General features: G+C 46.3%; 1 protein-coding gene across 3 annotated transcripts in view; it reads left to right on the top strand.

Moving 5' to 3' along the window:
• Window positions 1–23,410, top strand: part of SCMH1 (Scm polycomb group protein homolog 1) — a gene marked incomplete at its 5' end in the record, with an annotated part of 134,634 nt that extends 111,224 nt beyond the window's left edge. For 2 of the 3 annotated variants that reach the window (XM_081085779.1, XM_081085781.1), the window contains 7 exons: window positions 2,760–2,886; window positions 6,144–6,344; window positions 8,370–8,561; window positions 14,190–14,384; window positions 17,509–17,574; window positions 20,970–21,112; window positions 22,299–23,410. In XM_081085779.1, coding sequence (XP_080941905.1) covers window positions 2,760–2,886; window positions 6,144–6,344; window positions 8,370–8,561; window positions 14,190–14,384; window positions 17,509–17,574; window positions 20,970–21,112; window positions 22,299–22,424 — 1,050 coding nt within the window. In that variant the 3' untranslated portion in view covers window positions 22,425–23,410. The remainder of the gene's footprint in view (window positions 1–2,759; window positions 2,887–6,143; window positions 6,345–8,369; window positions 8,562–14,189; window positions 14,385–17,508; window positions 17,575–20,969; window positions 21,113–22,298) is intronic. The other variant, XM_081085780.1, reaches the window with a different exon arrangement.
• Between the last annotated feature and the right edge of the window lie 886 nt (window positions 23,411–24,296).

Here is a 24,296-nt window from a genome sequence, read left to right as displayed (position 1 = left end):
ACCCTAGGATTATAAGGCCAGAGAAGCTGTGCTTTTGATGATGTGAGGGCATTTTTAGGATAGTCAAATTAAAGAGAGAGAAAACTTGTCTGTGAGGTTCCAAAGACAGAATCAGAACCAAATAAGCAGAAGCTCAAGCAGACAGGTTTTGTCTCAGGATAAAGGAAATTTAACTAAAAATCTATAGTTAAATCTATTCCAAAATAGAAGTAGTGATGCCCTATCATTAGAGGTATTTCATCAGGGAGTGGATGACTGTATGGAAGGGGTGTTTTCAGAGACAAGGAAATAGAAATACTGGGATGGAAGGTTGATTAAATGACCTTTAAGATCCTTCAGAACCTAAGAACTATGACTATGATTGCCTCTGCTCTGTTTCCTTAGGCAGTCCCAAATATAGTAGCCAGAGTCCTCTTTCTTTCAAACCTCTTGAAAACAGTAATTCTCATCTCATCCTGTATTTCAATGGCCTGGCATTTGACTCCCTAATTCCCCTTCCTGTCCGTTTTACCTACTGCTAAAAGTGTATATCCTTTCCATTCAACCCATAACCTTTATATTCCTTTGTGAATCAAAGTAGTCTTGTGACTAGAGGCTTTGAAACCAGGCATACTTGTTACCACATGTGTGACTTTGAGTAAGGCTGTGAGCCCCATAAAATGGAGATGAGGTAATATATGAATAGATATAATGTATGTAATAGCACCTCAAATAATAATAATGCCCTCCATTTTTCTGGTTTCTTCTACAATTACTTACCAGGCAGGATTGTTCCTTCAGGGACCCCAGGAAGTCCTACTACCAACTCAGTGAAGTTGAACCTTTCTACCCCAACTCATTGTTTACTAGTATTTGAATTTACACTTTTAGCAATATCAAAACTATGAGGGGTTGTCCATATCCCATGTATGCTTTCATAAGTGTTTGTGTGATTCCTTTCACAGGCAAGGCCATCTTATAGTATATACTTGCTGTCATTGGTGCTGTCTCTTTAAATAATAGCACTCCTAGAAGGCAGAAAGGTTTATACACCTCCCAGTAGTGTACCCTACATGACATTTAGCAAAAGGGATTTCTGGACCTCAGTGATGAATATATTTCCCTTGCATTCAGAAAGGCTTTTAGAAAACTTTGTCTTGGAAAAATCCTTCTCCCCCAGAGGCTTCCCTGACCACATAGGGGAGATGCTAGGCATCTCTCAAATCATTATTACTTCCCCCATCATTGGTATTGTATACTGTATGCTTCATTGAAAAACAGTATTGACACTTATATGCCAAGTATCATGCTAGGAATGGTACTCCAAATCAGACTCTCAGGGAACTCCAGGCTAATCGGGTACAGCAGTATATCTAATCTAATAAAAGAGAAACATGCAAATTGACCATACCTTCGCTACAACCCCAAGCCACGCCCACCAGCCAGTCAGAGCAGCTATATGCAAATTAACCCAGCCAAAATGGTGGCCAGCAGCCATGGAGCTGGAGCAAGCAGGAGGCTTGGTTGCCCTGGCGATGGAGCAAGCCAAGCTTCCTGCCTGCCCTGGCCGGCTGTGGCCTCCGCTAAAGGCAACAAAGTTTCAATTATAGAAGATAAATAAATCCCAAATACCTGCTTCCAGCCAGCCTCCACTGGGAGCTTGGGTGGCTGGGGGCTGTGGCCAGCCTGCAAACAGCCATCAGCCCCTCACCCAGGCTGGCCAGGCACCCCAGTGGGGACCCCCTACCCTGAAGGGGCTGTGGCCAGCTTGCCAACAGCCATCAGCTCCTCACCCAGGCTGGCCACACCCTCATGGGGTGAGGGTCCCTGCTGGGGGGCTTGACCAGCATGCAAACAGCCCTCAGCCTCTCACCCAGGCTGGCCAGACACCCCAGCAGGGACCCCCACCCTGAAGGGGTTGTGGCCAGCTTGAAAACGGCCCTCAGCCCCTCACCCAGGCTGGCCAGGCACCCCAGCGGGACCCCCACCCTGATCCGGGACACCCTTCAGGGCAAACCAGCCAGCCCCCACCCATGGACCAGGCATATAATAAAAGGGTAATATGCAAATTGACCCTAACAGCAGCCCCCTGAGTGCACAAATTTTTGTGCACCGGGCCTCTAGTAAGTATATAATGACAATACATGTGACAAGTGCAACAATACAAAGGGCAGAGATAGCACAAAAGAGACAATAACTATAAAAAATCTAGTTATTTGTCAGATAAAAAAAAGAAAGGATATTTCAAACAGAAGGGATGGTTTATTAGTATAAAGATGTGGACCAGGTATGGTTTTTAGAGAAGTATTATAGTTAGAGATTATTAGAGTATAAGGTCAAAGATAATAAATGGCAGGTAATGAGCATAAGAGGTAGGCAGAGGATAACAGTTTGTAGAGTTAGGGGAAGGGACATTTCCATTTTTCAAGAAAGAGAAAGTACAAAATAATGTCAAAGTAGACTTAAGCCACAGTATTTTTTTGCTTTTGTCTGCACAATTAATAACCTAGAACTTCAAATCATAATATTGAATCCAGTATAAAAGAGAGTGAATTAAGCTCTGGCCATACAGAAACCCAGAATCTTGTGCATCAATTCAGAAAATATTTACTAAGCATGTACAGCTTTGGACAAGATGTTGTGTGGGGAAAGAAAGATAAAACACAGTCCCATCTACAAATATATTTTTGTTTCATGGGTGAATTAAGTACTAGAATAGAGGAATAAGAAGACAAGTTACCTATCATGGGTAGCAAATTTTCCCCCATCCATTTTGACAGAGAAAACCTCGGACTTTGCTGAACCCACCACCCACCTCACCAACAACCAGCACCCCTGAACCGGACACCAGCACTGTACCCCAAGATGCTGCAACCATCCCCAGCTCAGCCATGCAGGCCCCCACAGGTAAGAGCAGATCGTAGTACTAGCTGCAACAAGCCCTAGGTCTCTGTGTCTGTACTTTCTAGTCTTGCACCAATAATTAGCTCCCTGTCCATTTATAAACCTAAATAAGATCTTTTTGTAAAAAAATTTATCTTTGGCATCTGAAATAGTTTCATGGAAATCTCCATCCTGTCAAAAAACAATCAAAGAAAATTTACATCAGTTTGTTAATAGCCACAAAAAAAAAAAAACTATGAGAATGTCTCTTCCTGCAACCCAGGTACGTGCCCTTGACTGGGAATCGAACCCGAGACCCTTCTGTGCGTGAGCCGACTCTCTAACCACTTAGCACACTGGCCGGGGCTGTCCCATAGTTCTTGAATAGTCTATTCTGGGTTGTTGTAGGGCCTTTTGGTCTGAGAGAGTCTATGGAGCATAGATTTAAAATCATTCTGACATTGTAACAAGAGATTTTCTTCCCCATTCTGGATTTGACCCTTTCTCAATTTAGGGTTGTTTTTCTTAAGGAGAGACTGTGAATGAGAAGCAATTTTATTTGTGAACTCTGCAAGTCCTGGACTTTTTTATGTTTTACATTAGGTGGTTTGTGTGTTTGTTTTAAGCTGATTCCTCTCATTTTGCACTCTTATCACAGGGAGTAAAATTACCTTAGCTATTGATTGAATTTATCAGGTACATTTCCTATTTCTATATTACTTCAAGTGACAGTGCTAACTTTCCACACTACCTAGTAAGTGTCCCCTGTCCTCCATCTTCCAATAAGATTTTTCTCACTTTAAGTCTTCATTGACGGCCTTCTCAACACTCTCTTTGTGGCCCTTTATGCTTCTTTCTACTGCCCAGTCCCAAAGTCAGTGTCATGGGTGCCAGGCTTTTGTTACTGAGCACCCTATTTCAGATACTACATTCTGTTCCAATAATCTTGTGCTACATAACAAACCTCCACAAAACTTGATGGCTGAAAACAAGGTGGGGTAGGGCTGAGTGGCAGCAGCTTGTCTCTGTTCCATGCAGTGTCAGCTGTGGCAGGCTGACCAGGGCTGGAGGATCACTTCCACCACATGCTGACAGTTGGTTCTGCCTGTTGGTTTCTGTCCACATGGACCTCACCAGAGGGTGGCTTTGCCTCCTCACACATGGTAGTTGGGTTCCAGAAGTGAATGTTCTAAGAAACTAAGCTCAGAAACTGGCAGTGTCATTTCCACTATATCTGTTGGTCAAATATCACAGAGAATGATATTAAGGAATGCCAAAGAATTTTGGGGCCATGTTTTAAAACTGCCACATTCTTTTAAGGGTTTCATTGTCTGTCTTTTATATTTCACTCTTTAATCCATGTAGAATTTCTTTTTTTAATCATTACTGGGCTGATTACATTTTTCTTTGTGTTTCTTAATTAGGTGGAGTTCCCATACAGTGAAATATACAAATCTTAAGTGTAAAATTTGATGAATTATAATCAGTGTAAGCACCCATGAACTACCCCAGTTGAGTTAAAAGTCATTTCTGCCCATTCTCCTCTCCCCAGAAGTCACCTCATGCCTCCTTACAGTCTTCACTCTCATTTTTATCACTGTTGGTTAGATTTTTCTGTCCTGGAACTTAATATAAATTGATATATTACATATAGTATACTCTTTTCCATCTGGTTTATTTCTCTCAAAATAATGTTTGTGAGAAGCTCTCTATCAATAGTTTGTGGGTTTTTTTTATAGCCAAATGGTATTTCAATAAGTGAATATACAATTTTTATATCTACTCTCTTGTTTATGGACATTTGGGTTTAGAACTGGTATGACTAAGTTGCTATGAATATTCTTATAAGGTTTCATTTATTTTTATTCTTATCTCTAAGTTCTTACATTTTTATTTATTTTGTTTTCAGCAAAAGAGTCATGTTTTGACATGGAAGTCCCACTTCTTAACAGACTTCAACCAATCCTTCAATTATTAGATCTATCCACCTCCAGAGGCACCGGCCCATTCTTGGGCCTTTTGTGAATTATAAGATGAAACAGCTTGGTTCTCACCATTGACCACTCTTGGTTAAGGATTTAGCTTTCTTAGGTCTGCTTTCCAGCTTCTGAAATTGTATGTTGTTTTCTCTCTGTTATCTGGCTCATTTTAGTGGGTTTTATGAGAAAACATAGTTAAATATTTAATTCATCTTATTTCTCCTTTTTTCCTTTCTTTATTTTCACCTCTCACCTTCCATATCATTTCTCCGCCTTTCTATTTCCCATGTTCTTCTCTCCTTCTTGCTTCGCCTTAGAATGATAAAGTGAAAGAGTCCCAGGAAGGGCATCTGGCTCAGCCCCTCATTTCACTGATGGAAAACATGAGGCCCAAAAGGGCAGCCTTTCATCCACAGCCCACACAGCTACCCTGTTTGCCTTTAATAAAAAGAGAGGCGTTTTGCCCTCCAACTCCTTCAGTTAGTGAGCCATGACCGTGTGAGAAAGAGTATCCCTACTGAAATGGAAGCCTGGAAGGAAAATCAGCAGGGGGAGTGTCATAGCTGAGCAGGCTTCCGGAGTCCTTCGGGAGACCAAGGAAGCAATTCTGTTTAGGACTGCCCTTTCGTGTGCCCTTCCCCCAATGGTGCCAGGTGGAGGGTTGCAGTTAGGGGAGTGCCCAGCTATCTTGACAGGAGAAACTACTGAAACAAATATCTGGATGGCACCCTCAAGCCATTTGCATATTTTTCTTTATTCCTTTTTTAAAAACTTTTTACTACTTTCTTGGACCTGAATGTTGATATAGAAGATAAAAAGGGGACTCCAAGGCCCAGAACAGAAAACAAGGCAAGTGACCATTCTAAGTCCAAGGCTGAACACACACACACACTTTTTTTATATTTCCATAATCCCACAATTCCTTAAACATACAAGGTAAGATACACAAAGAATATGTGAGCAACCAAGTACCAAAAATGAAAGGACACATATCTGGGAAATTGTTTAAATTTTTTTTCAGGGCACAAAAAGCAAAGTGCAAGTTCCATGCCTTGGCTTTTGGTCAGGCTGTTCTTCCAGCAGGCTATGTTCCCAGAGCCTTGGGTCATGCAATTTGGGCTGGCAGCAGCTTGGCACAGCCACCCTCTTCCCCCTCCCACAGTGTGTCACCAGCTTAGCAGCTGGGAAACCTGCTCAGGACCAGAGTCCAGGGTACAAAAGACAGAAGAGAGCACTGTTGTCCAACTTCTCCACCCCGTAGACTCTTTAAGCTTTTTAAATTTCATTCTTTGTCTCCTGCAGTTTGTATTTACTTGAACAAGAATGGCAGCACAGGCCCCCACTTAGATAAGAAGAAGGTCCAGCAGCTCCCTGACCATTTTGGGCCAGCCCGAGCCTCTGTGGTGTTGCAGCAGGCTGTCCAGGCTTGCATTGACTGTGCTTATCACCAGAAAACTGTCTTCAGCTTCCTCAAGCAGGGCCACGGTGGTGAGACTATCTCAGGTAAGCTCCCTTCTGGGCAAGACCTTCTCAATTGGCTAATTTCTGACAAGGCATCCGGATTCCCACTTCACACCTGAAGGCTCGGGAGAAATATGAAGGTATCCCTTCCTCAGAGAGTCCTCACTTTCAATGCCCAGAGTTCCTCTGAGCATTATGCACACCTCTGCCAAGTAGAATATCCACACAGACTCTGTTTAAAGCCTTAACTGAGCCTCCACTGTGGACCTGCTTTGCCTCTCCATATAGAAAACATGTGTGTTGTTTCAAGGGTATCCTGGGAGATAGAAGAATCAAAAGGGGACTGTCCTGTGGCAGCCGGGGAGTGTCTCTAGACTGCCTCGGCCTCCCGCCTGGCATGAGGGACCATATTGTCTTCTCTCATTCTTTTAACTCAGCTTCCCAGTTCAGAGCCAGCCCTGATTGGAGGGAGTTGACTGCCAGGGCAGAGAGGAGTCATCCCCTCTTTCTTTCCCGCTGTGAGATCTGAGTCACCTACACAGTGTTTTGTTGTTTTCATTGAGAATAGTTACTTTTTCTGCTGTGCCCCTGTTCTCTTTCAGTTCTCTTAAGTGCAAAACCCTATTCTTTACACACCAAACCTATGAAGACTTGACCTAAAGCCTTTCAGTCTGAACTGTGTGCTCCTCCATAGTCTCCTGCCCCTTCCTTCTAATGAGTTTCAATATCCAACCTCAGGAAGCAGTTGACATGGGAAACCGCATGAATAATCCAACTGTATTCTTTCAGCAAACATTTATTGAGGCCTTACTATATGTCAGAGATTATTTCTAGACACTGGCGGGGGAAGGGGAGAAAGGAAGATGACAGGCTCAGACTCTGCTCTGGTGGGAAAGGAAGAATATCTCACTGTGAAAGGTGTTATAGCAGAGAAATATGTACAGGGTAGTGTCAGAGCCAGAGAGAGTAATTGCCTGAGAAGAAGATGGGGCAGGCCAGGAAGGCATTGTTGCAGAAGGCTGAGAAATGCATAGTAAATCAAACTTTCCTTTCCTTCTGAGGCAGAGGCCACGCCCTAATCTCTCCTTTGCTTTTGTGCAACCATCTGCAGGGACCCAGCTTCTTCACTGTCTCTCTCTCTCTCTCTCTTAAATATATTTTTATTGATTTCAGCGAGGAAGGGAGAAGGAGAGAGAGAGAAATATCAATGATGAGAGAGAATCATTGACTGGCTCCCGCACACCTCCCACTGGGGATCGAGCCTGCAGCCCGGGCACATGCCCCAACCTGGAACCGAACTGTGACCCACTGGTTCACAGGTTCACTGCCTCTCTTTAGGGCAATCACCTACACCTATAGGATTCTTTCTCTGCCCCAAAATTGGTTTCTGAGAATGGTCTATCACACACACACACACCCCACCCCACCCCCCGCCCCCCACCCCCACCCCACATTTCCTGCTGTTCTCAGAGACAAATGCAGAGGCCTTTAGCTTTTTAAAGACTAGACAGATACTTTTTGAATAGAAATAGAGAGTAAAATAAAACGAAGCATGGCATAGTTCCAAATGTTGCTGAAATTCTAGTGCTCTTATACAGATCGGATTGTGCGCGCAAACCATTGCTGGCAATGGCTCTATTCTCCTCTTCTGCCCAGTTCCTCTGTTCTTGGGCAGTTCTTACGGAAATAGCACCCTAAATGAACAGATTTCCTGGATGAGGCCCAGCCAACTGATGGAGAGATAGAATTATGTTCACAGCTGTTTTCACAAGTTGAGTAAAATCCTTCCAGAGCCCCGGGTGCAACAGATTTGGCCTGGCCACTCCCATTACTGCAAGCCCTTCGGAGTTGGAGGCAAAAAACAAACCCTGGAGGGAGGGAGGGAGGGAGGGAGGGAGGGAGGGAGGAAGGGAGGGAGCGAGGGAGGGAGGGAGGGAGGGAAGGAACGTGGGCAGTGATTGCCTTTGTGTAACCAGGTAAGCCTGAGACACGCTGTGGGCTGGCCTGCCCAGCACTGCACTGAACTGCCCACCTGACATGCTCAGCCCTGTTTACTTCACTTCACAGCCGTGTTTGATCGAGAACAGCACACCCTCAACCTCCCAGCAGTCAACAGCATCACCTACGTTCTCCGCTTCCTGGAGAAACTCTGCCACAACCTTCACAGTGACAATCTGTTTGGCAACCAGCCTTTTACACAGACTCACTTGTCACTCACCAACACAGAGTACAGCCACAGCCACGACAGGTACCTACCAGGTAGGAGCTGGGATGGGGTCTGGGCTAAGAAAGGGGGCAGGGCTAGTAGCAGCTCTAGGGAGGGCCTGGGATCAGCCCTCTGACCTGCTAGCCTGGCACCTACTATCCAGAAGCCTGGTTTTCTGTCCTTAACCTTTACCCCATCTGGGACTTTTTGGTCTCCTCTCATCTTTACTCTCTCTTCAGGATTTTGTCCCCTCTCTCTAGAATGAAATTCCTTTCCTCTGGTTTTGTCCCTGAAAAAAGGTGGTTCATGAATCCTCTTCTGAGCTCCAAACTGCATGTGGAGTCACAGTACGTCTCCCAGTGTGAGTCTGGCAGCAAAGGCCTACCATAGATCTCCCTTGCCAGCAGGAAGGTTTAGCCTCAAGCTACAGATTGAGAAATGTGCTCCCTGGTGATTGGCCATCCACTCCTTCCTTTGGCATGTAGCCCTAACTCCTCCAGCACTGCCAGTCTAGCAAGTCAATTCAAGTTCCTGCTGTTTCTAACTAGGCTGGAAAATAACTTGCTTAGTTAACATACCAGACCCACAACGGGAAAGCGGATGCCACGTGGCCGGATCAGTGACTAAGCACTTCCGAGAGAGGTTAAAGAGTGAATGGAACGCGGCATCTCTAATCTGGAGTCCGGGACACAGACGACAGGGAGGGAAGGAAAGCTCGGCCCTAAACGTAGCGAGGTAGGTCATTGTTGAGAGAGGGAGGAAAGGCCTTTAAAGAAGCCCTGTGGACTTTGTCCTGGCCCGAGGAGTGGAGAGGTGGTGCTGTTAGCTTCAGAGCTGTGCTGTCTGTTGATGGGGGAGCATATGAATCTGAGAGGTGCCCCCTTCTGACCTTCTATACCAGTCTTGTCCTCACACTGCCTTCCCTAGTAGTCTTTTTATTTTTATCTTAGCAGAATCACTTCTGATAAAGTACCACTTCTGAAGAATGTGCTCAGGGAAGTGACTACTCACTCAGCCCCAGCCACCACCCGCCCCCCCTTTATTTTTGCATCCAAATGAGTACTGCTTACATAACTTATAAAAACATACTGACTTTCAAATATTGCTTGTGGGGACCAGGCCATCTGGTCTGCACAGACATATTTGTGACCCCGTCATTGATCCTTTTTCTTACCTAACCTGCTCTAAATTGTGTTCTTTCAGCATCAGAATCTCTGAGAACAGAAAAAGGCATTCTCACCTAGAGTTAGAATGTCCCACTGGGAGTCTGGGCTGAGCATGGTGAAGTTAGTGCAGACAGAGGCAGGCTGTGAAATGTCCCCAGCTATTGGCAATCAGGAACTCTAAGTTGTACTTCAGTTATGAAAGTAAGGCTCATCTGGGATTCTGGAAGAGCAGATACATGATAGGGAGTAGCATGTCCATGAGTGTAGCTCAAGGGTGGGCAAACTTTTTGACTCGAGGGCCACAATGGGTTCTTAAACTGGACCGGAGGGCCGGAACAAAAGCATGGATGGAGTGTTTGTGTGAACTAATATAAATTCAAAGTAAACATCATTACATAAAAGGGTACGGTCTTTTTTTTCAATAGTTTTATTCATTTCAAACGGGCCGGATCCGGCCCGCGGGCCGTAGTTTGCCCGCGGCTGGTGTAGCTGCTAGTCTAAAGACAAATTTCTCTAAGAAATAGCAACTCCGAATTCCTTAATGGAATATGGTTGTTAAGAACTAAGAAATATCCTGGTAGCAGCATGCAGAGACTGGTAGCGGTGCATATCATGGACTGCAGTCCCCAAGGTGATTTGGTATTATGGGCATGACCTTTCCTGGGTATTCTGTTCCCGTTTGCATCTCTCTGATTCAACTCTGACTCAGATAGGAGGAAGCAAGCTTTAACCTCTTATCCTTATCCCCTCACCAAAGAGACCAATACTAGGGTTATCACATTCCTCCATTGGCTGTCCCCCTTTCCTCCCTTCATTTTCAGACAGATTCGGTCAACTTTGCACCCTCTGTGCTCTCTAACCTCTGGTTCTCGTGGTGGGTTCCCAGCCACTTAGCTGCTCTCACCCTAGTTTTTAATTGCTTTCCTGAAATGAGCATTTTAACTCTGCTCAGGCAAGTCAGAGCATCATCTAGATTTCTGACTCCTCTGTGCTCCTTCACTTATGACTTCTGCTTAAATACTCCTAATGCTAAGTTGCTCACTGTCACCTTTGGCAATCAGTCTTACTGTTAGACCCTCTGATTGTGAAAATGCCTCTCTTTATAGCTGAAATCTGTCTTCTTTTAATACCTGTCCACTGTTGCATTCCCTGTCTTCCCAGTCCTCTTCCCATCCCATGATTGCCTTTAGGGTTTTTGTCTCCTCTGACTGTTCTCCAGATTCTACATTCCCAGGTTTTTTCTTCTTTGCTTCTCACCAGTATTCTGGTCATCCTCCCCTGGGAACTCTGGTTTTTAAGGTCAGCCTTGCAATACGATACTCAGAGAAGATCTGCCACTCACTAAAAATAAATGCATAAGGGCAAGATCCTTATCTGTCTGTTTACCTTTGCATAACCCCATCCCTAGGATAGTGGCTTGCAAACAAAGAGTGCTCAACCAAATGTTGTTGAATGAAATCCCTCTCATGCTGATGGTTCTCTTGTCTCCAGCATATCACAGCAAATTTAATTGACATTGACCTTATGAGGTTCAGGGTTTCATCTCCATTTTACAGATGGGTAAATTGAATCCCAGGAAAAAGGCAGTGATTGTTGACTAATGATTGTGCTAGAAATAGAACTCAAGTCTTCCAGCCTCAAATTCTGATCCCTGGGCCAGAGGTTTCAAAGTTTGCTTTGTTTTAGCAGTAGAACTCCTTTTTTGCAAAGTTAACATGATATGAAACTCTGGTGCATTGAAGTTAAAACCAGAGCTGTTTTGATAGAAACTGGGATGAGACCCAGAGCCCTATTTCCTTGGCCTCTCTCAGGAAGCCCCCAGGCCTGAAAGCATTGTCATCCCTGGCATTATCCTAGTGAGGTCAGCCAGGGCCTCCCAGATCAGCCTTTAGTAGAACCTCCCAGAGCCTCAGGAATGATTTTTTCCACTGCATCTCATTAGGATAAGATTTTATGGCCTTTCCTAGTCCAGTACCACCAGTCCAGATTTTCAGGCCCCTAAATTCAGATTTCAGTTATCATTCTTAGCATTGCTGAGAGGAAAAGACACTTACTGATGTGCATCAGCATCTGGTAAGCCACAGGCATTGTCGTCATAATTATGTTTCACATCTGTTAGCTCTTGTGAGGCAGGTGGTATCATCTCCAGTATTCACTGAGTAAAATGAGGACTAGAAAGGCGAGGTTGTCCTGCTGATAAATGCAGAAATTCCACTTTATCTTTTTCTTGAGCTATTGCAGAGAACGTAGGTTTGCCACTCTTAACTCTGAAGAATAACATAACAACTTCAGCCTTTGTAAAGTTCATCCCATTCCATTTCCTCATTTGATGTTCTCAGCATGACAAAGGGTGGTTTTTCCATTTTGCAGATGAAGAAATTGGTGCTCAGAGAAGACAACTTATTGAGGATGACACACCTAGTAAAAGGCAGGAGCTCAGGCACAGTACTCAGGCCTTGTTTTCTGGATTGGGTTCCTGTCCTTGCCTCAAGGGAGGACAATGCTGTAGTCATCTCTCCTGGAAAATAGGAATCTGGAACCTCACCTGCAGAATGGGAGTGGATATGGTATAGGTATTCTGGGGCCTCAGAGACTTCTCTCTTCAGAATCATTTCTAGGGAAAGGCTTCATTAAGGAAATTCCCTGAGATAAGGGTGAAATATGTCTCATGCTAGATTTGACATTAAGCCCATGGTTACCAAGAAATTTTAGGTAAGTAGCAGAAAGAAGTTCTAAAATCCCAAACCATCTGCCACAGAGGTCTTATTGTATGCCAAACAATGAGCTTGAATTTAATATTTATCAGAGGGCCTAAATGAATCCCAAGCATTATCTAAACACCAGAATTCTGAGAAGAACCACAAAGGACAGTGATATGATCCAATACCTGAGACACCCACCCATCCCCACCCCTCACCATAAGCAGAGAATGCTGTGGCCAGGGCCAAGGAGCTGTTTTGATGTCTAGAACCCAGTGATGAGGCAGAATCTGCTTCAGGTTCTGCAGTGCAATGCTTAGGGGCTGCAGCCTGGTGTTGGGCCATGGCCTAGGCATAGAAATGTCAGGCTGAGGTTCCCTTTACAAAGGTTTCCATAGCCACTTCCTTTTGATATTTACAAGCCCCTTGGAAGAAAGGGACTTCCTGTGTTATTAATAAGGAGACCGAGGTCCTGAGGGAAACACCTTGCCTGCAGAGGGCAGAGTCAAATTCTAACCCAGATTCTGGTCTTGTGCCCACATTCTCACCACTGTACCTTCCAGCGTCCTTGGAATGTTTCTGCAGAACAAGGCAAATATGAAGAGAGTGGAGGGCATAGGAGCAGGTCCTTTGCAGACAGGCCTTTAGCCAGGCATCAAGAAGCATTTATGAGGTAAACGGCTGGCTGAGAGTAGGCTTCTGAAGTACCCTCACCTAAGCAAATGTATCTCTTCTCCAGCACCCTGTTCGCTCTAGCAGCTATGTGTAAGGCAGGCAGCCTCTTCCTATTTTTTTAAGGTTCTCCTTATCTAGAAAAAGCAGAAGAAACCTCAAAGACCATCTAGTCTAAGAGGAAGTATCTCTAAGGAGATCCAAGTCCAGAGAGAGGCACTGGGCTTGACTCAGACCACCTAGTGAGAGCCAGGATGGTGACTGGTACACAGGCCTCCTGAGATCCAGCCTAGGACATGGGTGGACAACCCCTGGCACACGTGCCAAACATGGCACGTCAGTAACTTTTGCTGGCACGCGAAACCCTCTCTTATAATCTTCCATTTACAGTTTTTTTCTTAATATCGACTTCTTTATTTTTCAGATAAATTCAGTATAGGTGCATCTTAGATAAATAAATAATTTTACATAACAAGTTATCTTAAAGGCCATAGACATGGCTTGACGAGAGAAGGGAAGAGCAATTTCTATGCCTCTGCCTTAACTCTCCCTGCCTTCCTAGATCCGACCAGTGTTTTGGTTTCATCCACATACGCTTGTGAATCTTTGTTCTCAGTGATGAATTTTATTAAGTCTCGTAATAGGAGTAGCCACACGGATGAAAGTAGTAGCTCGTGCATATCTCTGAAGGTCACGAAACATAAACCTGATGTAAAATCTCTGTCATCAGTGATGCAGCAGCAAAAGTCCCACTGATAATATCAAACTGAGTCATAAAGTTTTCTGTCGGACTATCAGTGTACATATATACATTAAAAAATAAATGTATTTTTCATCATCATATACTGTGTTTTTGTCGCTCGAATGAATTTTATTTCTTCAAGGTTCTTCACATACGTACACCTTACGAGATATCAAGTAGGCATAACATGTTCTCAAAAAATTAGGGTTGGCACACAGAAAAATTTTGAGTCAGAGATTTTGCTGGTTTTGGCACGCACTCACAAAAAGGTTGCCCACCCCTGGCCTAGGACTTCCTGTTTTGCTGCCTTTTGCTCCATCCAGACAGGTACCTGGGAGCCAGTGCTGCAGCAGTCCTTCTGGACTATTCCCTGCTCTAACTCTGATGTTTACTGTTTTCCAGGTGAAACCTTTGTACTAGGGAATAGTCTGGCCCGGTCCTTGGAGCCACACTCAGACTCAATGGACTCCACCTTGAAACCCACCAACCTTGTCAGCACTTCCCAAAATCTTCGAACCCCTGGGTACCGGCCTTTGCTTCCATCCTGTGGCCTCTCACTGAGTGCTGCCTCAGCTATGCGTAGACTGTGCTCCAGGGGTAAGCTTACCAGAATGCTGGCCCTCCTGCCTTCCCTCATTCTTTCCTTTCTTTATTCCTTCCTGAGCTCTGGGAGGCTAGAAAGGACTTGGCTCTGTTTCGCTCTGTCTGGTGGTTGTGCCTGGCGAGGCACCTGGGAGGCAACTGAAGCTCTGCGATTGGCTTGAGAATAATGGTAACTAAAACATAGAGCCTAAGGGACAGAGAAGAATTCATTCAGTCCTTCAATGGCCACTTATTTGAATACTGTTTGGCATGGGGATGCAAAAATTGGTCACTTCTTATCCTCAAGGAGCTCACAGTATTGTGGAAGAGATACTGAAATAGGTAATTGTAAAACAACATCTTAGTGCAATTACAGAGATATTCTCTATTAGTATAAAAACTGCAGAAAGGAACACCTAATGCAAGCTAGATGTCCAGGGGAAGCTTCCTTGAGGAAGTGATGCCCTTTCTGAGACTTGAAGGGTGACTGTATGAATGGCCCTATCAGGAGTGGTAGGGGAGGGAGAGCTTTCCAGCAGGAGCACAGCATGAACAAGGGCAAAGGGAAAGAGCTAGCGCAGAGTATGCCAGGAACCACATGCTGTTTGGTGTTGCTGAAACAAAGGAGAATGCTGGGACTTCACAGAGAAAAGCCTGGAAAGGTCAGGCTTATACCACAGAGCCACAGGGGACCCTAAATGCCACATTGAAGAGTTTGGAGTTGATCTTATAGGCAATGCGAAGTTATCGAAGGCTTTTAATTAGAAGTAAGACCTAAAAAAGTTTGTTTTCAGTAGATCATTAACTACTATATTGAGAATGGATTAGAGAAGTGACAAGACTAGAGAGACCAGTTACAAGGTTATGGGCTTGAGCCAGACCAGAAGTGATGAAGGCCTAGATTAGGGCAGTGGTAGAAGGTTTGTAGAAGAGAGACTAGGTTTGAAACTATTCACCAGGTAAATTTAGTCAAATTTGAGGATTGTGAGGAAGAAGGGAGTGGGAATGTCTTCCAGGTTTTGAGATGAGGTGGCTGGATTAACGTTGGTGCCTAGAAGAGAAAGAAGGGTAGGGAGCCCATGGATCATCTAGGTCAGTGGTCGGCAAACCGCGGCTCGCGAGCCACATGCGGCTCTTTGGCCCCTTGGTGTGGCTCTTCCACAAAATACCGACTCTTCCACAAAATACTGACTTCTGCGCATGGGTCACAAAGTTTCAATCGCACTGTGTGTGCGCACCCGCACATGGTATTTTGTGGAAGAGCCACACTCAAGGGGCCAAAGAGCCACATGTGGCTCACAAGCCACGGTTTGCCAACCACGGATCTAGGTGATATTTAGAAGGCGGTGGCTATTTAGATCTGATTCTCAGGGAAGAGGACTGAGCTGAAGTTAAATATTTGGGAGTCATCAACACATAGATAGTATAGTTGAAGCTGTAGAGTGAATGGCACCCATTTCCCAGGAGTATGTGTAGAATGAAAACAGTTAACCATGATGGAGTCCTGGGGACCAACAAAGTATAGGAGATAGAAACAGGAAGAAGACCCCACCCAGGAGACAAAGGAGTAGTCAAATAGGAAAAACAGAAGACTTTAATATTGTGGCAGCCAGGGCAATAGGGAATGTTTTAAGGAGAGCACAGCAAAGGTTCAGTAAAATAAGGACGGAGAAATATCTACTGGATGTGTAGCTTCAGTGTTGGTGAAGGGTAGTGAGGGCAGAATGCAGTGGGTAGGAATATCACGGAGAGTTTGTTGAAAAAAAGAAAGATGATGACCTTTCAAAGGTCTTCTAGAGTGGAAGCACACTGGGCATGCTTATTAGTAGACAACTTGAGCCTTCCAAGGAGAAGAAATTAAGAATATGGGAAAGAGGAAAAAGTAAGGCCTTGAGAGTTGTAGGAAGGGTTAGGGATCCAGGGCACAGGCAGATAGCTCTTAAACCAGGAGGAGGCACACCTTGTTCTCTGACACTGGAGGGAAGATTGTGGCCATGAGTAAATGGAGAGAGGGCTGAGTAAGGAAGGCTTAGGAGTGTTGAAAGATTGAATTGGTCATAAAGAAGACGGGGGAAATGGATGAAGGAGAAGGGAATTGTTTGTGGGGAACACCAAAGGCCCAGCTGTGCTTGCAGACTAATTTGGAAGTTTGCAAGAGCTATAGTTTTCTTCTGTGGCTCTTAGAAACCTAGATGGGGGGTGAGAAAAGAGTTTGAGAATTACGGTTTTATGTTTATGTCAAGCTAGTAGGACAAGAGGGGGCAGGGAGTGAGGAAGCATATAAAGGAATCGAGGAGCTGGAGGGAGAGGAGTTTAAATCAACACTGGATCTGGGCAGGGTGGGGAAGAAGCAAGGCTAAGAGAAGGCTGAAGGATGGGGAATTGTAAGATTGATGTGTTGATGATCTTGTTATGTCAAGGTTATAATGGACATAAGTCACAAGACAGTTGGGAAGACAGGGTTGAGGTCAGAAAGTGGCATGTTTAAAATTCTGAAGTGATGTTTAAAATTGTTCCAAGTGATGGCAAAAACCAGACAGTGAATTTGGCAATCGGTATTTGAAGTAGAGTAGATGCGAAAGTCACTGGCAGAAGCAAGGAAGTTGAATAGATTGCTGATTGCCTCTGAAAATTATGGCAGGAATTGGGGGGGAATAGAAGGCAGTGAGCTAAATACCAAAAAGTCTTCATTTAACAAGAGGTAGAAACGCTGAGATTTATAGACGACAGTGTGCCCTCTGAAGAACATGAGCTTTCATAGGAGGATGGTCTAAAAGTAGCAATGGGGATACAGGAGATCCACCTTCACACCCCACAGCTGGGCCTTTGGTGTTTCCCACAAAAGGCCTTATGCTTTCACAGTCCAGGAATGTGTGGGCTGTAAAAGAATAAGGAGACTCCATTAACAAGGCTTACAATGGAAAGAGGTGACCTCAGGAGAGAGTTTTCAGGAAGGGTGACAGGGGAAGAAGCCTGGGATGCCCCTCCCCCAGTGAGGCAGCAAAGTGGAGCATGAGAAGCTCTGAAGTAGAGAGTTGATCCCCTGCCTTGAGCTTTGGGTAAGTCATCTCACCTTGTACATCTTCATGTTCCCCATATGCAAAATGGAGATGGTGACATCCACCTGGTCTTTCCACAGGAGTGTTAAAAGGATCTGATGGAAGCAGGGATATGGGATCGTTTTGGAAACTAACTCATTCCCCAGGTAGGAGGGCATTCCTTTACTGTGATCTTCTCCAAGGCCCTGTTTCCGTTAGGAGTGCCTCATGTGGCACTGGCCTCAGATGTCACTGTTGTCCCCAGGCATATTTACTCTTCCTTTGGAATACATTGAGTCTGTTGGCCAGGCCATGGTCTAGATTGCTTCTGATCCTGAAGAACCCAATAAGGCTATGAAAGGATTCCATTCAGTTGGCCCTAAAATTGTTTCTCTCATAGAATTTAATGGATGTCAAGTCTATCCCCTCTTATTTCATGACCCAGGATGATTGGGCATCTCTTTGTTAGTCTGGTCTCTGTGGAGGTGCCTCACCTGCCTTAGTCATTCTCAGATTGAGACCCTCTCCCTTCTTTGAGGAGTAACCACCAGCTCTACCCATTGGGTGGAGGGAGAGAACCTTGATATAGTCTATCTGAAAAACTGAGACTAGGAAAAGATCGAGACAGGGCCCTAACTCATCTCCTTCCTGCCTGTGTGGTCCTGGGCAAGTCCCTTCTCTTCTCTGAGCCTCAGTTCTCTCATCTCTAAACTGAAGATGATGATAATTCCTTCAGGAGCTGTTTTAAAGGGAAAATGAGTGGACAATGGTGGGAGTTCTTTATAATGTTCATATGTCAGACCTCTCTTCACCATACTCACCACTACCGCCTGGTGCATGCCACAGTCATCTCTTGTCTGGACTATCATAGGAGACTCATTTACAGCTGATCTCCTTCACTTGTCCTTGCCCCCTAACACCTATATCAACATAGACTATGAGAGGGATTCTTTTAGTTATAAATTGGTTCATGTCACTCCTGTGCTCAAACTCAACTCATGTCACTCAGAAAAGCCAGTGGCATACAAGGTCTTCTGTTACCTCACCACTGCTCCCCTGCCCAGCACACACATACACACCTCTGAGATGTTACTTCCTGCTACTTCTCCTCATTCACTCTGCTCTGGCCCATTGCCTCCCTGCTCAACCCTAAATATACTCATCACTCTCTGCCTCAAGTTCTTTGCTCAAATGTCTTCATCTCCGTAGAGTATACATTCTAACAGGAATAGGCTGACAAACACATAATATCCTATATAATAAAACCCTAATATGCAAATAGACCAAATGGTGAAATGACTGGTCTCTATGACATGGAGGAGCTGCCCCCTGGTGGCAGTGCGCTCCCACAGGGGGAGTGCTGCTCAGCCAGAAGCCGGGCTCATGGCTGGTGAGTGCAGCCGCAGTGGTGGGAGCCTCTCCTGCCTCTGCTGCAGGCGGGCGGTAAGGGGCAGGGGGTCCTGGACTGCAAGAGCCCCGGACTGCGAGAGGAATGTCTTACTGCCGGCTTAGGCAGACATCCCCCTGAGGTCTCGGACTGCGAGAGGGTGCAGGCCAGGCTGAGGGACCCCCCACCCAGTGCACGAATGCTTGCACTGGGCCTCTAGTATAATAATATTACATATGTAAATATGTATGTGTTTATAATATATATGTATGCATGAATAATACTGTGTGTGTGAGTGATTTCTAGCTTCCCTGGGTAGAGGAATTGGACACTCAGTTGTATATCTCCGTTCTGCTCTCCATAATCTCTGAGTTTGTTTCTGTCTTAGCATCACAGTAGACTTTCAGGGTAGGGAGAAGTGGCTGGCTATAGAGAGTTCTCTCCAACTTCCTGTCTACTGCCACCTCTAAAAAGCCATCGGAATTTCTGTGGCTCTAATCCAGCACACTTCTCCCCTGGTCTGCTCAGTGCCCAGCCCCAAGCTTCATCGCAGAGGCACGACTGATTAAACCATTGGCTATTAGTGATTGAACTCGATCTCCAGCCTTTCCCTTCCCCAGGAGTTTGGAGGTGGGGCTGAAAGGTCCAACTCTCTAGCCACCTGGTTGGTTCTTCTGGCAAGCAACTCCCATCTTTAGGGTCTTTCCAAAAGTCATCTCATTGACATACTCATAATGAAAGGGGCTCATCATAAATAACCTTTATTTATCTCACCACTTAGGAAATTCAAAGAATTTTAAAAGTTCTGTGCCATAAATGGGTGTTAAGACCAAATATGTATGTTTCATATTATAAATCACAATACCATAAGGACATAGCAGGGGAGAAAATAGAAGACATTGATGCATAAAATTATTTTAGGTAGTCATATGTGCTGGAAAGAAAAAACAAAAACTACAGAGTTAATGGGGTTGAGAGTGACAATGGGGAATGGAGTGCTTTTACTAGGAGATCAGGGAAAGCCACTCTGAGGAATTGGTATTTGAGATGAGACCTGAATGTTGAAAAGGAATTGGGTATGCAAAGATCTGGAAAAAGAGCATTTCAGACAAAGGAAATTACAGGTCAAAGAATAAGAGCATAGCCTGTTCAAGTAGCAGCAAGAAAACTGGCTTGTCTGGATTATTGTGAGGGAAAGATGGGGCTGGGCCTGAGACGTGAGGTCAGAAGGAGGAAGGACCAGGTGATGGAGCAACTGCAAGGCCAAGGAGTTGAGATGTCCTGTCAGGTGTGAGGGGAGGCCACTGCATGGGGTTTCTAGGGACTGACATCATCCAATTTCTTTTTAAAGGCTGCTTTGACTGCTTTCCCGATAATAGATTATTAGGCGATGTGATGGGAGAAGTGTGTAGCGGTTAAGCTGTAACCAGGGATACACAAAATGCTTTGTGAGGCCAGTTATTTCCATATTACACCAGAAAAGTTTCACAGAGGAGCTGGTCCTTGAAGCCATCCCTTGCTAAGTTGGGGTTTGCCAAAGAAAAGAAATTGAAGGGAGACGAGGGACACATTCCAGGAAGAGGGATGCCATGTACCAGAGATCTGTGGCAGGTGATGACCAGAATAGAGATCCCAACTCCCACAGGGAAGTGGCGATTGAGCCACAATTGAGATACAAGCTCCAAGCGGGGCACTAAAGTAACGCTGAGGCTTCTGGAAGCCAAAGCAAAACTGTCTGCCTCTGTGCATTAGCTATAGAGAGGTCAGCTCTTCCCCAGGGCTTTCTCCTCCACTCTTTTCTCTCTAGACCCAGGAATTGGGCTCTGCTCTTGCCCAGTTCCCAGGTCTCTCAGTAATGGTTGCCAGAACCACGGCAAAAGCAATTTCACCCCCAGCCCCACCGAACCTAAGTAAGCCCATCACCTCATTTACCCGACTCTAGCCCAGGAGGAGTCACAGCCTCTGTGTAACATTCTATTTTCAAAATCAGATCTACACTTAAAGAACAAAGATTTAACTCACAAAGACCCTTTATGGAAACCCTCCCTCCCTCTGCTGCCTCTGGTCCCTCTGCTGTTAGTTCACCCATAGAGTGAAAACAGGACACGCCAAGGAATGTGGTGGGAGTTCAAACCAGTTCCCACCCATGATGCCAGCTGTCCCTCTGTCCTGCAGGGTCGGACCGATACCTGGAAAGCCGGGATGCCTCTCGAGTGAGTGGCCGGGACCCCTCCTTATGGACAGTCGAGGATGTGATGCAGTTTGTTCGGGAAGCTGATCCTCAGCTTGGACCCCACGCTGACCTTTTTCGTAAACACGTAGGTGCCCCTGCTGATCTCTCGGGTTCACTGGGAGTATTGCTTCTGTAGCCGCAGACTCTGTAGGGCATGGGCTCTACATTTGTTCCAGGTCCCTTGAAACAGCTCAGGAGACCACACAAACTTGGGGTCAGGATCTTGGGTCTCAACCAACCCTCAATGGGCACTGAGTTCATCCCACTGCGCTGGTGTGGGGTCTGATGCAGCCACATTCCTGCTGGGTGTGCGCCCTGTGGGCTCCGCAGCAGGGACAGGCCCTCCTCTTCCTAGGAACGCTGCTCTCTCATCTGCCAGCCTTGGCCTGAGAGTCAGGGGCCTTGGCCCAAGTTAAAGAGTCCCTTGCCAAGTGGTCCCCAGCTCTCCACCCTCATCAGGCCTCGTCTTCTCCTAGGCCAGTGATGGCGAACCTTTTGAGCTCGGCGTGTCAGCATTTTGAAAAACCCTAACTTAACTCTGCTGCCATGTCACATATAGAAGTTTTTTGATATTTGCAGCCATAGCAAAACAAAGACTTATATTTTTGATATTTATTTTATATATTTAAATGCCATTTAACAAAGAAAAATCAACCAAAAAAATGAGGTGACACGCGTGTCATAGGTTCGCCATCACTGTCCTAGCCTCTCACACATCTCTTCAAGTGACCAGTTGGCCCTGTGGCCAGGGACTACTCCTAATCTCCGCATTGACCATTCTTCTGATTTGGGGCACCAGGCCATTTCCCCTGCTGCTTGGTGCAGTTCTCCCCTCTGAGCACTCAGAACAGAACTGCTTTCTTCATTGGTCATTTAAATTTGCCATGCCAGGTGGGTTTGGAGGGCGCTCTTAGCTCAGGCCTGCTGTGTGTCTAGCTCACACAGATGGTCCCTGCCTCTTAGGAAGGAAGAGGACTCAATAACAAGGTCATATACACTGACCGGGAGGCTTCCTAGAGGAAATGGAACTGAGCTGGACTCAGAGATCTGGGAGGGTTCAACAGAGAAAGGAAACTGGAACAAACATGTGAAGAGCTTAGCAGGTGGGCTCAGCAATAGCTGTTTGTGGAGAAGGGAGGGTAGGAGACAAAAGGTGGGAGACCAGGGAGGCTTTAGTGTCACAGCAGGTCCACTGGACTCCATGTGGCTGTACTTCCCTGGGGTGGTCAGACCAACCAGGCCTCTGATGGCGCCTCTCCCATGCCCTACAGGAGATCGACGGCAAGGCCCTGCTCCTGCTGCGCAGTGACGTCATGATGAAGTACATGGGGCTGAAGCTGGGGCCCGCGCTCAAGCTCTCCTACCACATTGACCGGCTGAAGCAGGGCAAGTTCTGAGCAGGAAGACACGGCCTAACAACTGAGGGGTGGAGCAGACGGGGCAGCATTCTCCAGCCAGCAGCCGGCTCCCGGTGGTTGGTGGCATTCGGCACACCTCAGGACTGCAGGAGGCTATGCAGAGCCCCCACTGCTCCCCTCCATGTCCTTCCATGAAGGGCTGAGGAGGGGGAGTGTGGGGCCCAGGGCTGGCACTGTTCTGAGGCCCCCTCTATTTATTTCCCAAGTCTGGCCGGCCTCAGAAGTTTAGACTGAACACCTGCCATGTGATGGCAAAGGGGAGGACCCCTGAGGCCTCAGAAGATGGGGCCCTGAACTGACACTCGTGCCCAGTCCCCTTACCACTTGCTGGGTCTGATGTGGTACCCACTGCCACAGCTCCTGCTTTCTCCTATGAGATACCCAGATTCCAAACTCATGGTGCAAACCTCTACCTTTTTTAAAAAAAAAAGTTTATTTTGTATTGTTATTTATTGTGTCTGGCACTTGGGCAAGCCCTTCAGTTCCTACTCCTCACTCCAAACATGGGGTTTCAGGAGGAGAAAGACTGCCCTGCCCTGGTCCTAGAGAGGTGTGGCCCCTTCACAGAGGACATAACCTCAGGGCACTTACTCTTGGGACAGACAGACCCATAAAGCCTTGACCACATCGCTCAGTGTTGGGTGGAGAGGGTCCTGTCACCTTCCCCTCTCTTCCTTATTGGGCCCGTCGCCCAGCCTCATCCATGGGAATGGGAGTCCCTGCCCACACTGACCCAGCACAGCTCCTTGCTCTGGCCAGAACTGCTGCCGCAGAAGGTCGGGCCAATGATTTTAGGCCAAGAAGTCCCTAGGGTGGTGGGAGGTAAGGGTCTCTAAGCTGGAGTCTGGCTGCACCCACTCCGCTGTCTACATGCTTCCTTCGCAAGCAGGTCAGCACAGCTGCCCTGCTACCCTCTGGACTATTTTATGTTGACTTGTTTATAAATAAAAAGCAATATAGATGCCAGTGTCTTTTCAATCAACAGCCAAATCACTGTTTCCCAGTAGGCAGGTCAGTCCTCCCTCATCGTCTTAGTTTCCTCACATATAAAATGAGGAGCTTGGACAGCATGATCCCTGAGTTCTTCTAATTCCAGCAAATTCCTAACAAACAGATTAGCCAGGTGTCCCCTGGGGTCCCAGCACTGCATGCCAGCAAGACAGCGGTGCGCACAGCAGCTCCTCAAGCCTGAGCTGGAAGAACACTTAAGGTTAGCAGCTCCCAGGAGCCTCAGTGGCTGGGCTCATCCACGTCCTCGGGCAAGGAGAGGTGCAGACTGGCCGGGCTGGGGCAGGTGCTCAGGGCCAGGGCCACACCTGCCTGTTTCTCACGGGATGGCCGAGAAGGTGTAGGGCAGCAGCACAGTCCGTGTAACCTGAGTGGCACTGTGTGCCCACACACTGCTCTACATGAGTTAGAATGCGCTCATTTAACCTTTACAACAAACCCATTTTGTAGGTGAGGAAAGAGAAGCTCAGATCGCAGCCAGGAAGGGTAACGTAGGCATTTGAAGCCAGGTAACCTGACTTCAGGGCCACACAGGTTCCAGCTAGTCCAGCCATTCGCTCTGGGTCAGTCATTGCCTGGGGGGGGGGGGGGGTCAGGGAGGGGTCGGGGAGAGTGGGTAAGGAGACTTCTGAGGGGAAGGGCGTACTTGCCAGCTCTCGCCAGTGACTGGTTCTGACATCCTGACGAACTTAGAATGCCCTTCCACTCGGCCACTGTAGGCTCCTAGCCATGGTCTCCGCAAAGCGGCAGAGGGTCAGGGCTACCAAGCCAGAGTAGGCAGTTTTCCACAGACGCCTGGACATTGGGGTCTGGTAGGCTGTGCTGCTCATTGGGGTGCTCCCC

This window comes from Myotis nattereri (genome assembly GCF_964212035.1).
Source record: "Myotis nattereri genome assembly, chromosome: 3".
NCBI lineage: Eukaryota > Metazoa > Chordata > Mammalia > Chiroptera > Vespertilionidae > Myotis > Myotis nattereri.
Note: the sequence above shows the minus strand (reverse complement) of the source record. Positions and strands in the feature narration are given on the sequence as shown.